Below are 12,575 nucleotides of genomic sequence, written 5' to 3' on the forward strand. Positions count from 1 at the left end.
AGTGACGTCCCCGCAGACTGTCTGAAACCCTGGACGTAGTCTCGTGACGTCCCCGCCAGACTGCCTTAAACCTGGACGTAGTCTCCGTGACGTCCCCGCAGACTGTCTAAAAACCGGGACGTATCTCGTGATGTTCCCGCAGACTGTCTAAAACCTGGACGTAGTCCCCGTGATGTTGATGATGGTGATGATGGTGATGATGATGATGGTGATGATGATGATGATGATGATGATGATGATGATGATGATGATGTTGATGATGGTGATGATGATGATGGTGATGATGATGATGATGATGATGATGATGTTGATGGTGGTGATGATGGTGATGATGATGATGATGATGATGATGATGGTGATGTGTCGTGATGATGATGAAGATGATGATGATGATGATTATGTGTCGTGATGATGATGATTGATGATGTTGATGGTGATGATGATGATGATGATGATGATGATGTTGATGGTGGTGATGATGGTGATGATGATGATGATGATGATGATGATGGTGATGTGTCGTGATGATGATGAAGATGATGATGATGATGATTATGTGTCGTGATGATGATGATGATGATGATGATGATGTGTCGTGATGATGATGATGATGATGATGTGTCGTGATGGTGATGATGATGATGGTGATGATGATGATGATGTGTCGTGATGATGATGATGATGATGATGATGTGTCGTGACGATGATGATGATGATGATGATGATGATGATGTGTCGTGACAATGATGATGATGATGATGATGATGATGATGATGTGTTGTTAATGATGAACTCAAAGACTTCGTAACCTCCCACAGTAATGGGCAGTGAGCTCCTCATCAGTCACAATAAACATTTTTGCATTCTTCATTCTTCTTCATATTGAACTTTAGCTTCAGTTTCACAAATGAAGATTTTACAAACAAAACGTATGAAGAGTTTTTAAATATGATCCATTCCTGTCAGTAAGTTCATATGAAACACTGTTCTATGTCACCTGTCTGTGTCTCTGCAGGTGTATCTGTCAGAAGAAAGTGTGCTGCCCTCCAGTGGTCATAGTGAGAGCAATGAAAGTGCTGCAGATGAGACGTTTATTCTGCTTCATATTTCAAATGTGACCACGTTAGTCACACTTTAATCTCGTGGGATGTTGATTTTTTCAGAAAGCCTGGACTCATGGACACACCCCTCTATGCAGTGAATCGTTATGGTCACCTGTGGGTCGTTGAGGTCACCTGTGGGTCGTTGAGGTCACCTGCGGGTCGTTGAGGACACCTGTGGGTTGTTGAGGTCACCTGTGGGTCATTAAGGTCACCTGTGGGTCGTTGAGGTCACCTGTGGGTCGTTGAGGACACCTGTGGGTCGTTGAGGTCACCTGTGGGTCGTTAAGGTCACCTGTGGGTCGTTAAGGTCACCTGTGGGTCGTTGAGGACACCTGTGGGTCATTAAGGTCACCTGTGGGTCGTTAAGGTCACCTGTGGGTCGTTGAGGTCACCTGTCCAGTTGCTACGATAAAGTTCAGCTGAAACTGTGAGTCCATCAATCAATGAGTGTATTGAAAATAAAGGATGAACTCTTCTGATGACAGTTCAAGTTAAAATAATAAAAAAACAGGACGTGTCATTGATCAGCTTTATTTTTGGATTGTAATCAGATCAGTTTGTTTAAGATAGAGACCAACAACGAGATGACAGATGTGAAACATCACAGAGAAACCTACATGACCTGAGCTGATGTGTCTACTGAAGAGAAACACCTTTAAAACATCCAGTATATAAAGATCAACAGTAAAATACTGCTCATGCATTGACACAGTAACAGACTTATTTCTACTTGTAATCGAGTATTGTTGTATTGTTGTATTGTTGTATTGGTAACTATGTAAATGATCTGAGTATATTTTACAACTCATATTAGTCATTTGAAAGAAGTTGTTTTTAACGTGTGCAGCTGCGTTCAGCCTTAAAGCATGATGTCACTGCTTTCCTCCTCAGTTATCCAATCAGGAACGCATGATGTCATCAGGGTCATCAGGATCGCCACTCGTGACCGTGACACCTGTGGACAGCCATCGCTGGAGGAGAGGCAAGGTGGCTGCAAACGACAGAACATTGTTTTCATATTTCACAGATAAACACAAACATTATTTATTTATTAGACATTTCAGGGTTTTTTTGGTGCCGTTCCCTGCCATGCAGTCACAGAGAGTTTACATGTGTAGTATGTATGTACACCGTGTGTATGTTGTGGATATAAAGTAACTGTTACCTTCATTCTGTTGTTGCTGTTTGGACCGCTGAGCTTGTCTTTGTCTGTCCTGACTTTTCTCCCTGCCCGCTGCTGAGATCGTCAGCGCTGCCATCTTACAAACACTGATTCTCTCCTTGATGCTTCCTGCTCCGCTGCCGGTGCTCCTGATTGGCCGCTGGCTGCTGCTGATGACCCTCCCCCGCGCGCTATTGGTCCTTCCTGACCCAGAGGAGCTGCTGATCCGTCCTCCAGCTAGGCCGCTAATTCTGTCGCTGCCGCCTGTAATGCTAGACCCGCTCCCTGAGCTGCTGATGTGATTCCCACCAGATGTTGAACTGGTCAGCCACCCACTACTACTCATAATGACACTCACTCCTCCTCCACCTGGTCGCCCTGTGCTCCCCATGCTCTTACGTGCATTAACTGGGCTGTAAACAGGTTTCCATTCGCTGTTGCCAGTGCTGGTGTACTTCCCAGAGGTGCTAGCCCTGTGGCTCCCAGATGAGTTGCTGACCCTGCCACAACTATCTGAGCTATTTAACTTACCACCACTGCCTACACTGCTACTACGCCTAATAACACTACCTGAGCTGAGCCTGCTTCCACTACCTGCACGGCTGAGTTGAGGTCCGGGACTTGATGAGCGGTTTCTTTTGTCACCATTGGCGCTGACACTGACATTGTCTGCACTGCAGGCACTACTCAGACGTCCAGCACTCCCACCATAAACTCTCCACTCCCCACTGCCTGCACTGCCAAACTTCGCTGCTCTTTGTGGTCCTGCTGTGCTTGTGGGTAGTTGTGGGGTTTCTTCTTTGTCTGCACTGGCTAAGCTACTGCTTCCAGCCCAGCTGCTCATACGTCCAGTACTCCCACCATAGACTCTCCACTCTCCACTACCTCTGCTGCCAAACTTCCTTGTTACTGATGAGCTTGTTTCCAGGTCCAATGCTGTTGGAAGGCTTTCCGTGCTTACTGTGTTGGGTAGGCTACCGCTGCCAGTGATGCTGCTCCTCAATTCTGGCAGGCTTGTTGCAGGGACCACAGATGTTGATGTGCTTTTTTCACTGCCTGCACTGCCAAACTTCCCCGCTCTTTGTAGTCCTGCTGTGCTTGTGGGTAGTTGTGGGGTTTCTTCTTTGTCTGCATTGGCTAAGCTACTGCTTCCAGCCCAGCTGCTCATACGTCCAGTACTCCCACCATAGACTCTCCACTCTCCACTACCTCTGCTGCCAAACTTCCTTGTTTCTGATGAGCTTGTTTCCAGGTCCAATGCTGTTGGCAGGCTTTCTGTGCTTCCTGTGCTGGGTAGGCTACCACTCTGATGCCCAAGACTGCCACTGTACACCATCCAATCTGCACCTCCTCTACTGCTGTATCTCCCTGTGTGTTGTAGATTTCTTGCAGGATTTATGGCCACTACTGGGCCTTCCTCTTTCCCATTTCTGAGTAAGGTAGGACTGCCACTCAGGCTGCACTTGAGTCCCAGAGAGCCCCCATAAACACCGCCAGTGCCAGACCTTGTATCTGCATCTTCTATGACATTGTTTTTCTCACTACTGGATGCATCAGACAATGCAGAACTCGGATCTATTCTGATTGAATCATTCACCAGAGTCAAGTCAGCAGAGACCTTAGTCTGAGCCTCCAGAGATCCAGGAACATGAGATCCAGAGACAATGGATACTGTGACCTCTTCCCCTGCATCCCTGACAGTTTCTTTTGGTGTCTCCAAACTCAAAGACACAACCTGTGCAGGTTCCTGGTTCTTAGCTTGGATGGAGTCCTCAGTGCAGTTTATTTGAGCTGAAATCACAGTTTCTGTCTCTTCCTTTACTTCTGCAGCAGCTGCTTTGCTGGGATCAGTTATGGTTGTTACAAAATGTGTTTCTCGCTTTACTTCTGGTTCTGCACAAAGAATGGTTTTGGTGATCTCTGTTTGACTGTTAACTTTGCTGTCTGAAATACCAGAAGAATCAGTCATCTTCCAGTTGGCATCTTCCATGACTTTGTTCTGTCTGGTACTGGATGAATCTGATGATGTCAGACTCTGATCTGCTCTGAGGAAACGTGAAGTCACCTTTACTTTTGGTACTTCTTTTACCCTCTTTTCTTGTCTTTCTGTGTCCTTGTAGTCCATCAAAGTCAAGTCAGCAGAGACCTTAGTCTGAGCCTCCAGAGATGTAAGAACATGAGATCCAGAGACAATGGATACTGTGACCTCTTCCCCTGCATCCCTGACAGTTTCTTTTGGTGTCTCCAAACTCAAAGACACAACCTGTGCAGGTTCCTGGTTCTTAGCTTGGATGGAGTCCTCAGTGCAGTTTATTTGAGCTGAAATCACAGTTTCTGTCTCTTCCTTTACTTCTGGTTCTGCACAAAGAATGGTTTTGGTGACCTGTGTTTGAATGTTTGTTCCTGTCTTATTAACCTGCAAACCAGCCTCTGTGGTATTGTGTTTGGAAGTAAAGATTTCTGGTGTTTCCTGAACAGCAGCACTGCTGACAGATTGTGTGTCAGAAACCAACGTGATGAGTCCTTGTGCTGTTTTACTCTGGAGGTTGTCATTCCTGTTTGAGCTGCAGAATGAAGCAGTCACAATGCTGGACTTTGTGTCAGCATCTTCCATGACTTTGTTCTGTCTGGTACTGGATGAATCTGATGATGTCAGACTCTGATCTGCTCTGAGGAAACGTGAAGTCACCTTTACTTTTGGTACTTCTTTTACCCTCTTTTCTTGTCTTTCTGTGTCCTTGTAGTCCATCAAAGTCAAGTCAGCAGAGACCTTAGTCTGAGCCTCCAGAGATGTAAGAACATGAGATCCAGAGACAATGGATACTGTGACCTCTTCCCCTGCATCCCTGACAGTTTCTTTTGGTGTCTCCAAACTCAAAGACACAACCTGTGCAGGTTCCTGGTTCTTAGCTTGGATGGAGTCCTCAGTGCAGTTTATTTGAGCTGAAATCACAGTTTCTGTCTCTTCCTTTACTTCTGCAGCAGCTGCTTTGCTGGGATCAGTTATGGTTGTTACAAAATGTGTTTCTCGCTTTACTTCTGGTTCTGCACAAAGAATGGTTTTGGTGATCTCTGTTTGAATGTTAACTTTGCTGTCTGAAATACCAGAAGAATCAGTCATCTTCCAGTTGGCATCTTCCATGACTTTGTTCTGTCTGGTACTGGATGAATCTGATGATGTCAGACTCTGATCTGCTCTGAGGAAACGTGAAGTCACCTTTACTTTTGGTACTTCTTTTACCCTCTTTTCTTGTCTTTCTGTGTCCTTGTAGTCCATCAAAGTCAAGTCAGCAGAGACCTTAGTCTGAGCCTCCAGAGATGTAAGAACATGAGATCCAGAGACAATGGATACTGTGACCTCTTCCCCTGCATCCCTGACAGTTTCTTTTGGTGTCTCCAAACTCAAAGACACAACCTGTGCAGGTTCCTGGTTCTTAGCTTGGATGGAGTCCTCAGTGCAGTTTATTTGAGCTGAAATCACAGTTTCTGTCTCTTCCTTTACTTCTGGTTCTGCACAAAGAATGGTTTTGGTGACCTGTGTTTGAATGTTTGTTCCTGTCTTATTAACCTGCAAACCAGCCTCTGTGGTATTGTGTTTGGAAGTAAAGATTTCTGGTGTTTCCTGAACAGCAGCACTGCTGACAGATTGTGTGTCAGAAACCAACGTGATGAGTCCTTGTGCTGTTTTACTCTGGAGGTTGTCATTCCTGTTTGAGCTGCAGAATGAAGCAGTCACAATGCTGGACTTTGTGTCAGCATCTTCCATGACTTTGTTCTGTCTGGTACTGGATGAATCTGATGATGTCAGACTCTGATCTGCTCTGAGGAAACGTGAAGTCACCTTTACTTTTGGTACTTCTTTTACCCTCTTTTCTTGTCTTTCTGTGTCCTTGTAGTCCATCAAAGTCAAGTCAGCAGAGACCTTAGTCTGAGCCTCCAGAGATGTAAGAACATGAGATCCAGAGACAATGGATACTGTGACCTCTTCCCCTGCATCCCTGACAGTTTCTTTTGGTGTCTCCAAACTCAAAGACACAACCTGTGCAGGTTCCTGGTTCTTAGCTTGGATGGAGTCCTCAGTGCAGTTTATTTGAGCTGAAATCACAGTTTCTGTCTCTTCCTTTACTTCTGCAGCAGCTGCTTTGCTGGGATCAGTTATGGTTGTTACAAAATGTGTTTCTCGCTTTACTTCTGGTTCTGCACAAAGAATGGTTTTGGTGATCTCTGTTTGAATGTTAACTTTGCTGTCTGAAATACCAGAAGAATCAGTCATCTTCCAGTTGGCATCTTCCATGACTTTGTTCTGTCTGGTACTGGATGAATCTGATGATGTCAGACTCTGATCTGCTCTGAGGAAACGTGAAGTCACCTTTACTTTTGGTACTTCTTTTACCCTCTTTTCTTGTCTTTCTGTGTCCTTGTAGTCCATCAAAGTCAAGTCAGCAGAGACCTTAGTCTGAGCCTCCACAGATGTAAGAACATGAGATCCAGAGACAATGGATACTGTGACCTCTTCCCCTGCATCCCTGACAGTTTCTTTTGGTGTCTCTAACCTCAAAGACACAACCTGTGCAGGTTCCTGGTTCTTAGCTTGGATGGAGTCCTCAGTGCAGTTTATTTGAGCTGAAATCACAGTTTCTGTCTCTTCCTTTACTTCTGGTTCTGCACAAAGAATGGTTTTGGTGACCTGTGTTTGAATGTTTGTTCCTGTCTTATTAACCTGCAAACCAGCCTCTGTGGTATTGTGTTTGGAAGTAAAGATTTCTGGTGTTTCCTGAACAGCAGCACTGCTGACAGATTGTGTGTCAGAAACCAACGTGATGATTCTTGGTGCAGTATTTGTCTCTGCTTTAGAAGCTGTGACTGCTTCTTTGTCTAAAACTTGTCTAATTTGAGTGCAAACAATTGATGAGTCTTCCACAGGGTTGCTCTGCCCGTTGATCATGGCACTGACAATCATGGATTCCCTCCCAGTTCTTTCAGGAAAGGTTCCTGTTATCTGATTTCCAGACTTGTGGAATGAGTCTGTCAGATTCAGTGTGCTAATTGATGTCACTGGTGAGTTCTCTGGATGTTTGCTGTGGGCCCTGATTGACTGGACTGTGCTCATGGTTTCTGAGAGTGGGGTAACTACAGGTCTTTCAATATGGTCTCGAGGGACAGTTTGAACCTCCATCATCCAAAGACTTCCTCCCTGAACACTGACTGTTTCGTTCACTGTGCTGTTTCTACCGAAGTCAAAGGGGCAGAAAGATGTGACATTTGCGTGAAGACCTAAGACCCTGTGAAGAACAAGACAAGGACGAGAAGAATGGCAAGAACAGACCTGAAATTATTGTTGGAGGGACAGTGGTACAAAAAAGACAAGGGGTCATAGATCTGGTCAATTCTTAGTAATTTCCTGGGAATTTTCCTAAACAGGTCACAATGTTTGATGCTAATAAGTATTGGAAACCAGAGACAGATTTTTAAACTGTTAGAAATTGGTTGGATTTCCATGATCATCATCTCATACCCCAGCGGGCTCTGTCCGTCCAGCAGCCTCATGTAGACTTGTATCTCGGCCTCCAGTCTGGTCTTGACGTCTAGCAAGGAGTCAAAGTCTGCAGCCTGCTGACATATAGCCTGTAGCAGTGAGTCCAGGTCTCTGCACAGACCGTCCACTGTCTGCTCCAGGAACGCCAACTCCTCGACAAAGTAGTCATTCTGCTGCAGACCACAGGCCTCCAGCTCCATGTTCTACAGACAGACAGACAGACAGACAGACAGACAGACAGACAGACAGATACAATGCTAACCAGTCCCAGGTCATGATATTATGTTAACAGGCTAAGTACTTTGATCTCACCAGGGCTTGCAGTTGTGTCAGCTCTTCCTCCAGACACTCTGCTCTTCCATTCAGTTCGTCCAACTCAGCATGGACGACCTCTGACTCCTGAGGGTCAAAGATCACCTCAGGAGAACTCTCCATGGATACCTGCACGCAGCACGCCTGATCAGATATAGTTTGTACATAAGGAAACCATTCAACTGAGAACTGCGGTCACATTTCAAAATAAGAGCGTGCTGTAGATGGTTGTCCACCTGAGGGTTGAACCAGCACTCGTTCTGGTTCTGGTCCATCAGCGTCTCATTTGTCTCTCTCAGGTCATCCAGCTGCTGGATCAGGTTTGATGACTCAGCAGGCTCCATCTCCACGGTGATGCCCTCTGACATCTGCGTCAGGAGACCCTGCATGTCCTGAACAGGTGAACCAGAATCATGACATAGATGCTGATGGTTCATTTGAATCCAGGTGAGTGTTTCATTGTTTTACCTGTTTATGTTGTATCTGCATCTCCATCAGTTCTTGAGTTTGATCGCTGACCACACTTTGGAGCTCCGGCAGTGTGTGGACGTGCAGCTCCTCGTCCAGCAGCCTCAGGCTGTTCATCTCCACCTCCAGATCATGACGACACTCTCGCTCTTTTTCACATCTGTCCGCAGAGAATGATGAGATATGTTTAGATCTGCTGTGTATGTGTGTGCCCTGCTGTGTGTTGAAGGTGTATAGGTAGACCTGAGGTTGAGGTCGACGATGGTGAGCTCTGCGTTCAGCAGCTGCAGCTTCACCTGAGCCTGGGCCAAGAGACATTCACTGATCTGTGAGTAAGAAGAGAGAGGAAAGCTTTGAGTGGTAGTGCTGGTTTGAGTTGTGGACTGGAGCCTGATGATGTGGACTCAAGTACTTTAAGACATGAAGTCAGTCAATGCAGATTTCAACAACTTCTCCTGACTTGGGACTATTTGGACGTGAAGGACTTGACTTGTGAGCTGTTAGTCTTGACATAGGAATTCATTTAGGACTTAATCTTCAGGTAAGCAATAAGGATTGGTTGGTCTTGACTTGGGAAATGATTTGTGACTTGTTAATCTTGACGCGATCCAGCAGTAGAAACACAAACAGTCTTTTCATATTGGTGGAAGTTAAATGTCACGTTATTCTCAGGTGTGTTCAACACGCGTCCTCAGAGACCTTTTGTCTGTACAGTGATAATAATAGATAATTGCTCGTTCCTAAAAACAAGTTAAAGTTCAGATTTAATCTCTGCCACTGAAAATGTGAGTCAGACTCGTTTGAGCGTGTCTAACCTTTAAACAGACACGCAACATCCTGACGAGTCACGACTGGCCTGACATCTGAGCCTCACCGGAGCTGCCTCAGGACGCGAGGGTTTGACTTCTGTGATTTATTGGCGTGCAGGCTGAATGATCCCGCGATGAAGGAAGTGTTCAGGTCATTACTTAAAGGTCCAGTGTGTAAGATTTATCTACGTCATGTTGCGAGCCTTTTACATCCACAGACACTGTTTCTTCGTGTTCGGAAGGAGAGGCTGAGGCGAGGGGGTTGCAACCAGTAACTGCACTGCTGAATGCTAAATCGTTAAAGTTAATTGATCACGTTTAGTGCTGATTGGATGTACGTGTGCTGTGTTCGAGGGTTGTTCAGCCGACCTGGTCCTGCAGCAGCGACACGGTCCTCAGGTGTCCGTCCAGCTCTCTCAGCTCTCTGGGACACTTCCTGTCCAGCTCCATCTCGATCTCATACTCCAGCCTCTGATTGGCCTCCTCCAGATCCTGGACCTGCATCCACCAATCAGAAGACACGAGAAATGAATCAATGTCAGACGACCTCGGTTTGTTTTTGTCTTTTCAAACTTTCTTCAATATTTTTTATTTCATGTTCGTCACACTTCAGCAGCACTCAAAAACATGAACTGTTGACTTTAATTACAGTTATTTAAACTCAAAAATGTTATGTTAAATAACTTAATGATGCATTTACTGTTGACATAATAAATGTAATTAAAGTCACGTTTCATGTTTGAGTGAGTAAAATGCCCTTTAAGGGTTTGTTGGTCTGATTTTTTACATTCATAAAAACTAAAAAAAAAGTTTTATCTGTCAAAATAACACAAACTAACGGAATGATGGAGGCGGCAGTGGACAGGTGAGGTCAAATGAAGTCAAAGAAACATTTTAACATTGTGCACACTCACTGACTTCATGTGTTTTCCTGTTAACCCTGCACAGCTCTGTGTCAGGATCTGTCTGCTTCTACACACTGACTCTGTCACTTTAAAGATTTGATAATATTGATCAAATATTGATAATTTAGTCTACAGAAATGCATCATGGTCTATAAGATCACCATATGTTTGAGGAAATACTGAAGTAAAGTACAAGTACCTTGAATTTGTACTGAAGTATACAACTAGAGTAAATACATACTGTATATATATATTGTACTTTATTTTCAAAGGATAACCCCTAGAGATGTACCATCTCATTTTCGAGGGGGTCCTTAATACTCATACTGTTGATATCTTTTTATGTTTTATATTTAATGTTTCATGTCGCTTGCTGTCTCTGTATGACCTGTACATGTGGCAGCGCTGACAAGAAAGTTGACTTTACGTGATGTAAATATTAGTTGCATTGTAAAACAACAGAATCAGATCTGTGTTTCTGTTTGAACAAAGAAATTAATCTTTTTTTTAAGGATTATTTTATTGGCCTTTAATGATAGGACAGCTGAGGATAGACAGGAAGCAGTGAGGACTGTAGGCTCTACACACTACACTACCGACCGCCCCAGGAATAAATCATTTTAAACAACAATTCATCATAAATCATTTAGATATCAGCTCCATCCAGATCTATGAAAATAAGAAATAAAGTTTCTGATATTTGATGCTGTTTTCACTTCATGCCTCATCAAACAAACACAGACAGACAATAATTACTCCTCTGTGTCTTTGTGCTGCTGTGGACCCATCACATCATCATCACTTACCTGCTGCAGGTACGAGGCCAGCCGGCTGTTCAGCTCCTGCATGGTGACTCTGTCTGCGGACAGACCGGGGCTGGCGCTCCTGCTGCCGCCCGGAGCTCCGGCATCAGCTCCGGCATCAGCTCCAGCATCAGCTCCAGCATCAGGAGGGGCTGAGCTGTAATGGACAGAACCTCCGAGGCCACGGTAAACACGGTAACCCAGAGCCGCCTGGGTCGCTCTGCTCGCACGGAGAAGCTGCCACGGTGACATCTCATCACTCTCTCTGTTACTTTGTTATTACTATTATTAACTATAATGCTTTCCTGCAAACATGAAGATGTCCACGCAGATCATTCTTCCCTCAGCAGCTGTGTAAACTCCCGCCGTGATGTGAGCCCTCAGGTGTCAGAGGGAGGCTCTGTTACAGGTGTGTCAGGACTTGATGGAGCTTAGCTTTAATCTGCATTAACCTTTAAATGCTGATATTTGAAACAGGTTTTGGCAGGATGGCAGCAGCCCAACCCCTTCAGAGAACTTGAGTGGAAAGTTCACAGATCATGACAGTCAGGTTTTCACTTGTCCTGCAGGTGTGCTGGAGTTCTGTATGACAACTGTTCATATATTTGATGCTTTATATGAAAATTCTCTCAATCAATCAGCTTCAATAAAATGATTCATCAGTTCAGGAGCAACAAGAGAAAACAGACCAAACTTCACAGAGAGATCTGATATTTAGATCCTCCTGCTCTTTAATCAACAATTCATAATTAATAAAAATAATTATTATTATTTAAAAATCTCAGCTTAATTCTGGTGTTTCTGTGTCGCTGCTGATCCACCGGAGAACGAGTGAAATGACAAAGCAAAGATGACTCATGTGAAGAAGCATGTAACATGTCATTAAAGTGTAACTGTAGCTGGCTGACATTCTGAAAATTTCACATTATTCACACCTGACTGTTTGAAGACATGTTCAGACTCAGCACACGCATGACCTTTCTGCAGAACATGGGAACATCTGAATCTGAATTTGGCTTCACAAAGACAGAATAGAAAAAAAATATATATCATAAACAGTTTAAAGAGTGAAGAGACAGAGTAGAGCATCAACAGACTCAATGAATATGCATGAATTTAAAAATGTAGACAATAAATCATAAAACAACAAACCCTAATCTGAAGATCTGTGAGATTCATGAAGGCTGAGTGTGTGTGTGTGTGTGTGTGTGTGTGTGTGTGTGTGTGTGTGTGTGTGTGTGCGAACTCAGCCATGTTCAGTTACATCACTGTGAGTGGGCAGAAGACAAGAAATAAAAAGAAATATAGATATATATTTCACATTTGAATTGTTGTGTTGTTGTTGTTGTGTAGTTGTTGTGTTGTTGTTGTGTAGTTGTTGTGTTGTTATTGTTGTTGTAGTTGTTGTTGTGATGTTGTAGTTGTGTTGTTGTTGTGTTGTAGTTGTTGTTGTTGTGGTGTTGGTGGTGTAGTTGTA

At 44.3% G+C, this 12,575-nt stretch overlaps 1 protein-coding gene across 8 annotated transcripts; it reads right to left on the bottom strand.

Annotated features, from left to right (window-relative positions):
* Positions 1-1,920: 1,920 nt before the first annotated feature.
* Positions 1,921-11,506, bottom strand: LOC104938921 (uncharacterized). Of its 8 annotated transcripts, none has more exons than XM_027276263.1 (10): positions 11,102-11,506; positions 9,760-9,888; positions 8,825-8,907; positions 8,582-8,741; positions 8,350-8,505; positions 8,114-8,242; positions 7,781-8,004; positions 6,914-7,547; positions 2,269-6,385; positions 1,921-2,094 (listed from the first exon to the last, which is right to left on the bottom strand). In XM_027276263.1, the coding sequence occupies exons 1-10, from the start codon at positions 11,348-11,350 to the stop codon at positions 2,003-2,005; spliced, it is 5,973 nt and encodes a 1,990-aa protein (XP_027132064.1). In that variant the 5' UTR covers positions 11,351-11,506; the 3' UTR covers positions 1,921-2,002. The 8 variants fall into 8 exon arrangements, with proteins under 8 accessions (XP_027132064.1, XP_027132069.1, XP_027132066.1 ...); XM_027276268.1 differs by having other exon boundaries at positions 2,269-5,761; positions 6,386-7,547; XM_027276265.1 differs by having other exon boundaries at positions 2,269-5,233; positions 5,762-7,547.
* Between the last annotated feature and the right edge of the window lie 1,069 nt (positions 11,507-12,575).

The sequence above is a fragment of the Larimichthys crocea genome, unplaced genomic scaffold (genome assembly GCF_000972845.2).
Source record: "Larimichthys crocea isolate SSNF unplaced genomic scaffold, L_crocea_2.0 scaffold33, whole genome shotgun sequence".
In the NCBI taxonomy this organism is placed as follows: domain Eukaryota; kingdom Metazoa; phylum Chordata; class Actinopteri; family Sciaenidae; genus Larimichthys; species Larimichthys crocea.

What these genes read in the sequence shown, in the direction of transcription:
- LOC104938921 (XM_019268869.2), bottom strand. Translation starts at nt 11,350, where the DNA reads ATGTCACCGTGGCAGCTTCTCCGTGCGAGCAGAGCGACCCAGGCGGCT. An exon ending in TGTCGCTGCTGCAGGACCAG is followed by an intron (nt 8,908 to 9,759) that starts GTCGGCTGAACA and finishes TCTTACTCACAG; the next exon opens with ATCAGTGAATGTCTCTTGGC. An exon ending in ATCGTCGACCTCAACCTCAG is followed by an intron (nt 8,742 to 8,824) that starts GTCTACCTATAC and finishes CTCTGCGGACAG; the next exon opens with ATGTGAAAAAGAGCGAGAGT.